Source organism: Poecilia formosa, unplaced genomic scaffold (genome assembly GCF_000485575.1).
Source record: "Poecilia formosa unplaced genomic scaffold, Poecilia_formosa-5.1.2 Scaffold853, whole genome shotgun sequence".
Lineage (NCBI taxonomy): Eukaryota > Metazoa > Chordata > Actinopteri > Cyprinodontiformes > Poeciliidae > Poecilia > Poecilia formosa.
Window position 1 is genome coordinate 52,425 of NW_006800792.1, and position 14,413 is coordinate 66,837.

At 36.6% G+C, this 14,413-nt stretch overlaps 1 protein-coding gene across 1 annotated transcript in view; it reads right to left on the reverse strand.

Annotated features, from left to right (window-relative positions):
- The window catches only part of LOC103131848 (uncharacterized), a 40,440-nt gene that overhangs the window by 12,129 nt on the left and 13,898 nt on the right, over positions 1-14,413 (reverse strand). The window contains exons 4-6 of the mRNA XM_016666932.1: positions 9,423-9,791; positions 8,402-8,746; positions 5,771-6,112 (exon numbers count right to left, since the gene is read on the reverse strand). Of these exons, the coding sequence (XP_016522418.1) occupies positions 5,771-6,112; positions 8,402-8,746; positions 9,423-9,791 (1,056 nt within the window). The remainder of the gene's footprint in view (positions 1-5,770; positions 6,113-8,401; positions 8,747-9,422; positions 9,792-14,413) is intronic.

Genomic DNA, 14,413 nt, shown 5'->3' on the forward strand with positions numbered 1-14,413 from the left:
TGCCCAATAAAAATGCCTAAACAAATATCAGTCGTCCTAACTACATTTTATAAAATACAAACGAACCATCTTACAAATAACTTAAATATTTCCTATTTATGGCTCTAACATTTAGCAAATCAATTAACACAAAGTTTTACATTTTTAAAGCCACAGGAGAGAAACAGCGGAGGTCCGCTTTTATTTTGAAAAGCCTGCCAGGGGTCCAATCAGAAACTGAAATTTTAAGATAACTTCCGTTGCAATCAAACTCTGTCAGAGAGGGTAGTACGTGCAAGAGGGTTTGATAGCGAATGTGAGAGAGTTTGATAGTACGTGTAAGAGAGTTTGTAGGTTTTGGCCTATGGGGCCTCTCATAAGTTAACGTTCGTGTGCGTGTGTGACATTTTAGTAGTGTGTGTATACGCAATTTGAGTACTTTTTGAGTGTGCGTGAGTTTTTGGTAGTGTGTGAGAGACAAAACGTAGATTTTGTCCTAAACGTCCCTCATAAGATCTTGATTCAGTCAAATCTTCTATCCTGTATCTCCTGTACTCTGATATTCTACTACATTCACTCTGTGAATGTTTAGCTTGCTGGTCTTCTTCATGCTTTGAATGCAGCATCAGGTTTCTCTTACTTTAACCCGCCCCAACATGCACCTGATTGGCATGTTAGCCTTTTCATTCCCTCCCAGTGAGGCGGTGCTTCACAAAGCAAACTGTTTGTCAAACTGTTGATCTCCCTCAGAAGAAGAGAAGACACGGTGACTGAGTTTTAGACACTAGTAGCCAGCAGCTTTTGCAGCTTTTTACTAAAGGGCTAAAAGTATATATCTTTAAATTATGAATAAATACGTACAATTTCATAATTATTCGATCCAGTGGTTATAGAAGTTTGGTAATAATGCAATACAGGGATTGTTGTTTCTTAATGTCAGTGTTTCTGCTACTGGAGTGAGACAGTAAGAAGACAAGGAACAGGGTTAAGCGAGGATTTAGAAATAAAACTACAAAGATGATAGTTGTATTTACTGGGAGAAAGGCTATGACTAGTTATCAGGACAGAATGAGACCCGTAAAACTGTTGGGTCCATATGAACCAAGGAGGGAACCGGTCATCGGCTCCAACAATTTATTACCCTTTAGGAACTATTTTTGGACACCAGGAGCAGGAACATCACAACATCCTTACATCAGATATTTTTCATCCTTATTTCAGTGATTTAAAACTATTTTTAATTTTTGATACCATACGGCAGGCTGCAAAGTTGTGCATGAATGTAAAAGTAATTTATTTTCTTCACTGATAGAAAAGTGTAATGTGTTTATTACGAGTAGGATTAACCGAGCTGAAGGAAAACAAAGAAAAAGGAGAAATAAATATTCATTGATACAGAACCGAATCAGCAAATATGAACTTAGGAAACTATTGAAACCTTCAAGAATCTTATGTTGTGTAAGATATTTAAGAAAATAATAGTGAAACCGCACTCATGAGTTACTTTATTTGGCTGTTATCTCTAAAATATGTTACTTTTTATGTTGAACACCAGACACATCTCACCTCTTTCCCACAGTTTTTCACTTAGTTCCACGACTGCAGTGGATTTTATAGTCAGTGTTAAAAGCAGCACAGAGTCTGAAGCAATGGAGGAAATTTACGTCAACATGGAACCTGTTGGACAAACTGCATCTAACCACACAGGTAAGAATAAAGTTACAGAGAAATCTAGTATGTATTTAATTGGATTTTGCTAAGGTTCAGGTTTTCGTTAAGGTTCGAACGGCTCCAAAGAGAGGCTCTGCCTCTGTGTGGCTTTGGGAATCCTGAATGTTTTACTTTTGGCTGAACTCATCGCCATCAGTGAACGCAGTGAGTCTTCTTCAAGATGAGTAAATTTTAATACAGTAAATTTTATGTTTCTGTGATAAAAATGTCATCGGCTCTTCTGAAATCAAACTGACCAAATAACGAGGGTTTGAAAAGTATAAAGCTTGGTGTCTCAAAGTGTTGCAGAGGTGAATCTGTGTTACATGAGTTTGATTCTTTTTCAGCAACGGTTGCATTTGTTGCCATTTAGGTTAGCATGTCTTTAATATCTCCTCTTTTTTATTTTTTTTGCAAACATACTTGTTGATTTATTTTTTTCCAGCTCATGACATGACAGCAGATTTTTCTGACATTAGTAACTTTCTGACTGAGCAGAACAGCGACAGCAAGTTTCCCTCCATAAACGCTAACTTCACTGAAACGACTCCACGAGATGAAGAGACTTTAAGGTTTGTCAAAACTTTGAAAAAATTTGGATCTCATTAAAATGTCTAAAACCTTTTCCCCTCTGAATTGTAGAGTATAGCTAGTAACTTTCCTTTTGTGGCTAAATGAATATAATGTAAATGAACAACTTTTATTTTAATTTATTAAGTACTGTATCATTTGTGTGCTCTAAAAACAACAATGTAAAAGAAGCAAAACTTTTTTTTTCTTACAGAACGGACAAACATCAGTTGTTCCTGTTAATTCAGGGGCTGCAGAAGAAAAAAGGAGCAAATCCAGTAGAGATCAATGATTAGGATTTGTGTTCGGTGTGATATTATTTACCAACAATCATGTAGCTTATTAGCATGGTGTTACATAAAACCTAAAGATAAAATGTACACGTGTTATGACTTATAAAACAACAATTTTACCGGTTGTACTCCGTGTTTTTCTTTCATGTTAAAACTCTGACATGATAAACAAACGTTGGAGGATGGTTGGTTGTGGGGAGAATCGGTTCAGCATGAGGCTTTCTGATTGTGTCTTAATGTGACTTTTACTACGAGACTTTATGGAACTCCAGTAATAAAGAAACAACAAAAAATAACTTTTTTTTTGGTAACATCAAATTATTTTCCTGACCCAAATTCAGGAGCAAGAATGTTTTCACAAGCTTTTTTAGGTCATGACTTTATGGTGATTCTTATGCTTGTTTTTAGACTTTTTAGACTTTATGTACTGTGAATTATGCTGAACAGGATATTATGACTTATGTCTTTGAAAATTGCTTCGTAAATAAAACTTAAGATCATGGTTTTTGACAACAGCTTTTCATTATTGCAAGGGATGACCTTTACCTGCTCAGACCAGGCTATGGTATGTGGGAAAATTTATTGGAAAAACTTGTACAATTTCTTAGTTTTGCCTCAAAAACGAACTTTTGATGTTACCAAAAAAATACCAATATTTGCTTTCATCATCCTATTAAACATTGCTCATCATTTTTCTTTGGTCCAGTCCGTTGGGTAAATTGTAACCTTTTTTAATACAATTCAGTTGATTGTATTAATCAATACAATCAACTATTCATCATATCATGAATCATTTTAAATCGATTCATTTAAAATGAATCGATTTTAAAATCGATTCATTTTAAAATGAATCGATAGGATTCATTTTAAAATATGAATCCTATCGATTGGACTACTGTAACTCACTTTGTCTGGGAGTCAGTCAGTCGCTGCTCTCACGTCTGCAGCTAGTACTAAATAGTAATTTAGTTTTATAACTAAATTACTATTGTAAATTAGTTATAAAACACTAATTTACAATAGGTAATCTGAAGACAATTTACTAAAAGGTTAAGTTAAATTAAGTTATCCGATTTAAAAATGTAGATTGTATCATGTCATTGACTTGTTTATATGCTTCCACCTCTTCAAATTACTTTTATCCTGTAATGTCTGATTTTATCCATATTTTCAGGTGAACCCTGTGGAACCAACATGTACGTTTGCTGCCTTCTTATTTTGTTGTTTCTTTATTACTGAAGTTCCATAAAGTCTCTTAGTAAAAGTCACGTTAAGACACAATCAGAAAGCCTCATGCTGAACCGATCCTCCCCACAACCATCCTCCAACGTTTACTTATCATGTCAGAGTTTTAACATGAATTTCTCACAAGACCTCTTAATAATTCCTGTAATGCTGAAAAGGTCCAGGTGTTGACCTGGGACCTTTGGAGGTATATTTTAAACCTGTTATTACAGATCTTGGTTTTAAGGTGGACAGTGATTTTAAATTGGACAGCCAAATCAGAGCCGTGGTTAAGACCAGCTTTTATCATTTAAGGCGATAGGCATCAGTGAAATCTTTTCTTTCCAGGCAGCATTTTGAAACAGTGATCCACGCTTTTATTTCAACTCGATTGGACTACTGTAACGCACTTTATCTGGGAGTCAGTCAGTCGCTGCTCTCACGTCTGCAGCTAGTACAAAATGCTGCTGCACGACTTTTGACAGGAACTCGAAAGAGGGAACATGTGACCCCTGTCCTGGCCTCACTTCACTGGCTGCCTGTATATTTTAGGATTCATTTTAAAATTCTTATGTTTGTTTTTAAATCACTACATAATCTCGCCACGGCTTACCTCTCTGAGCTTCTTCACCCCTGCATACCCTATCGGTCTCTCAGGTCCGCAGATCAGCTGCTTTTGGAGGTACCGAGATCCAGAAGGAAGCTCAGAGGGGACAGGGCTTTCTCTGTTATGGGCCCCAAATTATGGAACGACTTGCCTTTGCAGGTCAGAGAGGCCCCTTCACTGTCCACTTTTAAAGCTCGTCTTAAAACCCATCTATTTTACTTGGCTTTCAACTCCAGCGGGATCCAGTTTTAAATTGTATGTTTTTGTTTTTAAACTGTAAGTTTTTTATATATTTTTTATTATGTTGTGTTTTGATGTACAGCACTTTGTATCAGCTGTGGCTGTTTTAAAGTGCTTTATAAATAAAGTTGGTATGGTATGGTAGTAGAGCCTTTTATACTCACAATCTTAAGAAGACATAAAAAATCTGAAGCATAAACTATTAAGCGTGGACAATCCTACAGAAATCATGATGGTGAGAAGGAGCTCTAAACATCCATATGTTTGGAGCATGCACAAGTCTGGATGCACAATGGACATGTATTAACATCGGTACACAGGCGCGGAGCTATAGGGGGGACTGGGGGGCTGTTGCCCCCCAAACCGAGCCGGATGGGGGCCCGGGCCTGGAGGTGCCAGGGAGGGAGGAATGGTTTCAAGTCATTGAAATATGTGATTATAGACAGAGAAAGTGCGCCCTCGCCTGTTGAGAAGGGTGTATTTAATGTTAAGCCCCCCACCCCCCCGCCTTCTCGCTCAACAGTTTCAGTTTCACTCCACTAAGGGGCCCGGTGATCGGCCCCACCCCCCGGCCCGACGCTGACTTGTTCCGCTGCTGTCGGTACATATTGCTGTCTGTCATTCTTTGTCTCTTGCAGTTTGTTATCATTAAAGTAAAACAATTAATAGAGAGAATATCTCATGACTCATTCCACAGGATTCATCCTGTCAGTAACTTGATGCAATCTGCTGGTTTTCCTTAGAAAGAAAACTTTTTAACTAATTTGAATAATAAGATGAACTTAATTAACTGTTTGATCTCCAGAATGAGAGATGTATGACTGAATTTTTAATTTATTTTTTTTATTTTTTTGCAAAAAACACAAAAAGACAGAATTTGTTGTGATTTGGTGCTCTATAAATAAACTGAATTGAACCTGAATTGGATTTTATCAAAATGCCACTTCAGAATCCACTGAGCTTCTCAGAGCGTCCCGTCGCTAATGTTTGTTGTAACCTGAATGTTTACATGCTGGATTTTATACCTGCAGCAAAACAAGTGATTGAAAGATCTGAAATCAATTATTGGCTATAACCCAAATGATGCATTACACAATCATTTTGGATATATACTGTGAATGTGTGTGGGTACATTAAATTAGCTGACCTTTGACATTCAGCTGAATGCCTGACAGCATTTCTTCTCCCGTCTCCTGACGAATGCTGCAGATGTAGACACCGCTGTCTAGAAGTTGAGGTTCTCTCAGAGTGAGGCTGAAATCACCAACATCTACAGCATCAAACCTCATTGATGTTCGTCCACTGAAGAGTCCATTTTGAGCTTGTAGGTCGTCTCCTTCTCCCCGTTGATGGACAGTGTTGGGGTTGAGGTCAAAGCGACTCCATTTCACGATGAGAATCCCTTCTAATGATTTACTCCGGCAGGGCAGAACAACAGATGAATCCCCCTGATAAACATCCAGAGTCACATCTAAAGAATCCTGAGAGGCTGGAAGGACAAATAGAGAGAATAAATGTTATTTAAATTAGTGTGTTAAAATGAATACATTTAAATATTAGACACTTTTCTTTCAATCATTTAACTACATAATCCAAAACGCTCCCAGTTTGCTACATAACTACTTTTGGCAGGGTTATTGTGACGGAATAGGGAAAAACTCCAGTTAATGAAATCCAGAAAAAGAATCACTTTCACAATTTCAGCATATCAGTTGTTATGTGAAGAACAGTTGATAGGCTAACAGTAGCCCTTTGGAAATGCAACTGTTATTCAACGCCAACAAATCATTTCCCTTCCGCCCCAGCTTACTGTAAGCATTGGAGTGGTAATGTCATCATTAGTATTGATTCCTATTTGTTGGATTCCTTTAAACCAGAGTTTGTCAAACTTTTTCAGGCTGAGGATCGTTTAACAAACAGTCACGGACCACCTAACCTGAAATTGCCCCCATGATGACACATCTTAATATATAATGCAACCCAGAAATGAAAATATTCATCTCTTGACTCGTGTTGTGGTTTTCTTTGTTCATCCTAATGAGAGAAATGGTGCTATTTGATAAATGTGACTGGCCACGACAAAAAACATGTCTGCTTGGGCATTTTGAGTTATTTACAGATTCTGAAAGTGTCAGCTTTCCAATGATGTCAAACACATAATAAAGGTGTCCTTTACTATCAAGTGTTGTGTGCATCAATAATATTTAGGGCTATTTGTAATTTAGAAGCACAATTAAAGAAAAACAGACTGGAGTTGCTTTAGCAAAAACAAAAAATCATTTTCTGTACCATTAAATATAAAAACAATCCATCAATTTCTATCAATTGTACTTATTTGTAGTATTTAATTAATTTTATAATTTCTAATTAAATAAAAACAACAATAGCTGTAGACGTGTAAGCAGAGCATCATAAGCAAGCAAAGTCAGAAAAACATAGAAAAGTTCTCACTAACTGAGACGAGTCCTACCGCTCACCCCATAGAGCCGTTCAAAGGAATCCAGTCGCTAGTGAACGACACATCAACAGTCAGGATCTGTGATTCTGCTTCCTCTGATCATATAAAAAGTCCTGGAGTTTTTTTCTTTCCACCGGTATCTGAAGCTTTTCTTTCATTTTGAGTGACTTGGTCTAAAGCCAGTTTTCCATTATTATTTTTAACACAGTCCTGTGGAAAGCCAGCTGTAGCGTCACACTTTGAGCTCACAGCATGGCAAATAAACGGTCGTAATTACATGCAGTACCACTAGCGGCGCCCTCTAGTGGTCCTCATAGACCAGTGGTCCAGGGACCACAGTTTGAGAAAGACTGCTTTAGACTAACCCTGCTAGTCAACAACCATATTATTTGTTTTGATTAAACTATTATTTTTTCCCTTCCAGTCAGTACATTTGGTACAACTGCAGTGTGGGGATTACACAGTTTGCCAACCTGAAGAAGGTATTTCAACACATTGGTCAAGGCCACTGAGACTGAACAGCAGAGAGAGGCTCTGATTGAACAGCGCCCCCTCATCTATAAAATCTTTTTACATTAAGCCTAGCTAAACTAACAGGTACCGTAGACAGGACTGGGCTCCTTGCCTACAGAATTACTTTAGGGGTTTTTCCTCCAACATGGTAAAAACCAAAATTCTTCTCTTTTATTCCACCCTGTTCAGGTTCTGCTCAAAATGAGTCTGAAGTCAGCAACTTAATATCATTAGCTGGATCTCGTTAGATAAACCTGCTTTCTTTGTTTTCTATCACAACTAGAACCTAATTGGACTGTAAATAAATGTCATTGGGAGGAGCTGGAGGTTATATCAGTTATCTTTACTGCTGATGTCTCCATGTAATAAGTTCCCACCAGTAGAATCTGATACATTTCAGCCAAAAATAAGTTTAATCCACAAATAAGGAAGTGATGAGATATTTAACTAATAGATGATGAAGACTCTGACAGATGAATTAGTTTATCTGACATCTACAGGATGATTATCAGGACAGGATATCTGTCATTGAATAATTATTGAAAACTGAAGAAAATCTATAGAAAAATAAAATGTTTTAGGAGACATAGTTCAGTCAGCTTGATGACTCGACTTTATCACTGTTCAGTAAAACATATTTTTTACTCGGATATGTTTTTTATTTTATGAAAATCATTTGCCAAAGCCCTGACCATAAATCAGCTCAATGGTTGCTGAGTGACCATATTTAACCAAGATCATTTATTAGACATTACAAACCAGGAAACAACTGGTTTTAATAACTGGGAGGAGTGAAAAGTAGCTGACCTTTGACATGCAGCTGAACGCCAGACAGAGCTGTTTCCTCCTGATTCTCAGTCATGCTGCAGATGTAGATGCCGCTGTCTAAAAGTTGAGGTTTTCTCAGAGTGAGGCTGAAGTCACCAGAGTCCAGAGCTTCAGGTTTCATTGAAGTTCTTCCTCTGAAAACCTGATTTTGTCCCTGTAGGTCGTCTGCTTCGTCCCGTTGATGGACAGTGTTGGGATTGAGATCAAAGCGACTCCATTTCACTGTAACAATGTCTTCTAATGTTTTGCTGATCCGACAGGGCAGATCGACAGACGGTTCCCCCTCCTGAACCTCCACAGTCACAGCCAAAGAATCCTGAGAGGCTGGAAGACAAATAAAGGACAAGTTTTAAATCAGTTTATTAAAATAAANGGGGGGCTCTTGAGCAGATATGAAACTTAGTTTCCCTCAATGCAATATATACTAGTCAGTACCAGTCACCGTTTCGCTCACGTTTTTTTTCCATTTGCATTCTGGGTAAAAATCTATTTCCAAACGCGAATATGTCGTCGGCAGTAATCCAGCCCCTCCACCCCCCGTCAACAAAAGTTTTCTAAGGTTTCTGTCTCGAAAAACTAAGACCGGCCCCCAACCAGAAAAGGGAACAGTTATGTGGCCCTCGCAGGAAAAAGTTTGGGGACCCCTGGTCATAAATATTCATGAAGGCTTATTCATGTTCTTGACATGTGTTATGTCATGTTTATGACATGTTTATGAAAGTGTCATGTCAGTCTTATTCACCCCCCTTCAAATAAAGTGTTACCATAAAATGTTTTAGGAGACATAGTTCAGTCAGCTTGATGACTCGACTTTATCGCTGTTCTGTAAAACATATTTTTTACTCGAATGTTTATTTCATGAAAATTATTTGCCAAAACCCTGACCATAAATCAGCTCAATGGTTGCTGAGTGACCATATTTAACCAAGATTATTTATTAGACATTACAAACCAGGAAACAACTGGTTTTAATAACTGGGAGGTGTGAAAGGTAGCTGACCTTTGACATGCAGCTGAACGCCAGACAGAGCTGTTTCCTCCTGATCCTCAGTCATGCTGCAGATGTAGATGCCGCTGTCTAAAAGTTGAGGTTTCCTCAGAGTGAGGCTGAAGTCACCAGAGTCCAGAGCTTCAAGTATCATTGAAGTTCTTCCTCTGAAAACCTGATTTTGTCCCTGTAGGTCGTCTGCTACGTCCCGTTGATGGACAGTGTTGGGATTGAGATCAAAGCGACTCCATTTCACTGTAACAATCTCTTCTAATCTCTTGCTGATCTGACAGGGCAGATCGACAGACGGTTCCCCCTCCTGAACCTCCACAGTCACAGCCAAAGAATCCTGAGAGGCTGGAAGACAAATAAAGGACAAGTTTTAAATCAGTTTATTAAAATAAACACATTTAAACCGAAGACATGCAGTCTATAAATATTTAATTTACTGTTGATCAAACTGTGTCCCAGTTCTCTGTATTTCTAAACAATTTTTCAGTGTTATGAAGACTGAAAAACAGAAAAGGATCATTTTCACAATTTCAGCAAGTTAATTATTTACAATAATCCTGCATTTCTTCATATTTGAATAATACTATATATAACTGAGGATGGAAGAGGCAGAGAGGACAGAATCACCTGCTAACAATCAATCAATCAATCAAATTTTATTTGTATAGCACATTTCAGCAGCAAGGCATTTCAAAGTGCTTTACATAATTAAAATAAAAACAGCATGTGAGAAAGATTTAAAAAACATAATTAAAACGTAAACAGTGAGAAAGAGAAATAAAAAGCTGTAGAACTTTAGTTGAGACGCCGTCAACTGGGACTCCAACCCTTTGGACTTTAGTTAAACGCCGTTTGACAAGGACTCTAACAACATGTAGATCTTTGAAATTAAACGTTTAGTCAACTATAATTTCTCTCCACTTCACATGAGGTAGAGTCGTTATTAACTCAGTGTGTGGTTGGAGGGTGTGGGGAGAAATGCCAGCACAATTGTTAATGTTCTGGCATTTATTCTTCAAGACATGAGGAAAAAGTTATTAATACATTAAACTCTGATGAATCATTTTTTTAAGTATTTATTCTATATATTTAACCTCAAATGTGACACTACAGGTATATTCAGGTACATCTCAAAAAATGAAAATTTAATGAAAAAGTAACATTTTGTCTCGTTTCAGAAAGTGACACTAATATAGATTCATTAAACAGAATGAAATATTTCAGACCTTTTGTAAGTTTGATTATTATGATCTAGAGATCATAATATATCAATATATCAAAACACCAAAGCACTGAGGTGCAGGTGGGGACAGTCATGGCTGCCAGAATAATCCTCAGATTATGGGCATCTTCAACTGTTCCGAATGTTAAAAGCTGGTTGGATTTAATGTTGGAAATGGTGTCTTATGAAAAAATGCTGGCCAAGATAAATAATGAGAGAAAACTTCAGTAAATCCTGGAACTGTTTCCTCTCCTGCAATACTGAGACAAATAAACTCCTTTGATGAACTGCTGCTTTGGAAAATACTGACGAGTGACTATTTCTGTTTATTGTGGTTGTTTCTGCCAACATTGAGGATATTTAATCTGTGAAACTTTCATTGATTTGAAATGCGCTGACCTGGTTGTCTTGCTTTGTTTGTGGTTTTTGTTTTGTGAGGAGGGTTGAGAGGGATTATGTATTTATAAGTGTGTGTTTTGAAACAATAAAAACTTTAATAACCAAAAAAGAAAAAAGATTGACGACTGGTCTAACTACAGTAGCTGATAAAGTTACTCTGGTTCCAGAAGGAGAGTTTCAGGAAAGAAACTCTGTTGATGTCATGGGAACCTTTTCTACATGTCAGATTAAGGAGGCAAAAAATTACAAAAACATTTCTCTTGATCCTTTGAGAAGATTTGGTCTGAAGTCACTGCTGAGTTATAGTCCACAATGGAATCACATAATGTACAGCCAAAAATAAGCAGATAGTCAACCAACAAACTGGTTAAATATATACCGTATTTTCTGGACTATAAGCCGCTACTTTTTTCCTAAGCTTTGAACCATGCAGCTTATAGCCCGGTGCAGCTTATATGTGGATTTTTCTTCAACCACTAAGGGGCTCTTTAGCAGGAAGTGAATCATTGGAAGTCAAAATTGGAAATAAAAGAAGAAATTGCCCATTAAAACGGAATTAGGTTTTAATAGGGAATTGAAATTTGAGAATGTTGTTGATCAGTTAAAAGCATTGAGGGGAAAAAGAAGATTTTTTGTTTTTTAAATAATACTGGGATCATTATGAGAATTTGAGGTATAGATATTAGGATCCAATAGATGGCAGAAGTGCAACAATAATGGATGCAAACTGCTGTTGAGATCTAAAGAAGCAGCAGCAGAAGAAGAAAGCACCCATTTTAATTTAGCACATGCTAGTAGCAGACAGTAAGGAGATTTTCCTCTTCAAACTCATACGCCCTCATAATCAGTTCAGTTAAATCTAAACTTGGCAACTTTTTCTTTCTCAACCATAATAAATGTGATATTCAATTGACCTGTTATGACTCAAATTTTGGGTGTCCGCCCCCCTCTGCTGCTGCGTAAAACCTGGAGAGGCAGAGAAATCTTCGACTTATAGTCCGGAAAATACAGTAACTAATTGGTAATGGTGCAGGTGATAATTATAGAAATTGGTCTGTCTGCTCATTACAGGATGATTTATTTCAAACTGAAATAAAACAGAGATTCACACTTTTAACAGAACAGATGAATATTAAGAAAGTTTGTAGTAGGACCAAAAACAGAGAAATGTAATCAAAAAGGAATAAAACAAAAGAAAAAACTCATAATGATGGCAAAGCAAAAACAAGACAAGTCTGAATCAATATCCAGAGAAGGGAAGAAAAATTAAAAATGACGAGAAGTAAACTACAAAACCTTGTAGACCAACAATAATGAACAACCCATAAATTATCACAACAGAAAAAAACTAACACCAGCAGATCATAACAGAAAAACTATCAGAATAATTATTGGACACTAAATAACATTAAATCCACTGCATGTGAAACAATTCGGCTGCAGACTCTGGAAACTGAAGGTGTTTTCAAAAGTCCTCCAGGGTGAATGTTGTCTATAGAAAAACATGATTAAATTTATAAGGCAGTTTGATGAGTCTCCTTCATTACGGTTCTGTAAAACACATTTTACCCTCAGGTGAGTTTCTGGAAATGAAAATAAAAAGAAAATACCAGAAATAGTGAACTTTCTATTGTACAACTAAGCTGTTAAATCACAACTGTGCTGATGTGGATGTAAAATAGTTTGAAGTGCAAGTTTGAGATGCTAATATAACGATGCATCAAAATGTAGATTTATTGTTCACAATGAGGCCTGATCTCTTGACATCGATTTGTCTGGCTGAAAACAGATTCTACATTTTTTAAGTAAGTGGAGCAGAGAAAGGCAGCAAGTAATGACTTTACTGACTGCGAAGAAGGGAAATAAATGAAGATCAGCTTCATAAATTTCACCTTGGAAAGACGACAAAGATCTTACCATAAAGAAGGAACAGAAACACAACAAACAGCTCCATTTTCCTACATGTCCAAATCTGCCACATCCCTGAAACTCACTGACACGACTTCACAGAGAGAACAAACAGAAATCTAAAGTTTTACTCTGCAAGAGATCAAAGGCCAGGTAATAAAATGTCAGTCATAAAATGTTGTATAAGTATGGAAACAATTTCACTTTCTATTTCACCTGAGAAAAAGTTACAAATTAAATACAGAAATTTCAAATAAAACAAAGTAAAAAAGAACAAAATACAGTAGAGCTGAAAACGTCTCATTCTTTTGCTTTAATAAAAAACTAAATGTAAAGTTTCCTAACTTTTGTGAAAAGAATGTTTCCTATTTAGTTGGTCTAGTTAATGTTTAGTCTATTCCCAGAATAATGAAGGGGTGTGTCTCTTTAAGCTCTTGAGGGTGTTGATTATTGGGAGTTTCTATTTGATTGGTTGGGTGTTTAGGTTTGAATTTTTATTTGGGTTTTGATGATTTAGTCATTTAATTATGCTTCTATGTTCTTGCTGTCTACAGTTTTTTGTGTTCATTATTGTCTATAAGGTTTTTCCATATTAGTTCATTCCTTTGTGGTTAGTTTCTTAGTTTATTCTTGTCTTTTGGTCTTTGTGTATTTAGATTTAGTTTCTGTAGATCAGTGTTAATTTTCTCTTTTTGGTTTAGTTTATGGCTTCACTTGGTTAATTATTCATATTCCCTGCTTGTTTGGTTTCTTTCAAAGCTCTTCATAATCCCCTGATTAAATCACCTGCATTTAATGTAATTTTTATTTCTCAACCCATTACATAAACCATCTGGTTTTTATTGTATTTGTCTGATTCCTCTTATTTCTATGCCTGAGCTCCATGTCCTTTTCTCCTTGTGTTCTATAAGTTTTCAGTTTTTTCATTAAATATTCTTTGTGTTCCTGTTCGCATTTGATCCAACTCTCAACATACCAAACAATAGCTGCAGTTTATAAAGTTTTAACTGGACCAAAGTTCAGTTTTGATGAGAGCCAAGTGAAAGTTTTTAATAAAGAGCAAAAACTTTAGTTTAGAGAATGAGACATCAAACTGGCTGCTCAACCTGTACATAATGTGTGTTTATCCTCGTTTTATTTCCTCTAAAACTGCAGCAATAATCTACACTGCTTAAAAACCAAAGTCAGATTCCTTGTCTGTGCACACAATCTCGGCAAATAAAACTATTCTGATTCTGGGCGTTCCACCCCCAAGGCCTCGGGGTCCAGGGGCTGTAACATAAAATGTGTCCAGAGTAACAAGTGGAATGTAAAATGATTTATTGCAAAAGAAAGTTCCACAATACAATATAATTTAACCCCAATTAATGCAAAACAAGAGGGATAAACAAACTCTAGAATGTCAGGTGAAAATTAAAGTTACAAAATGTCCACCCAAGTCAATTCAACGTAAACTCGAAAT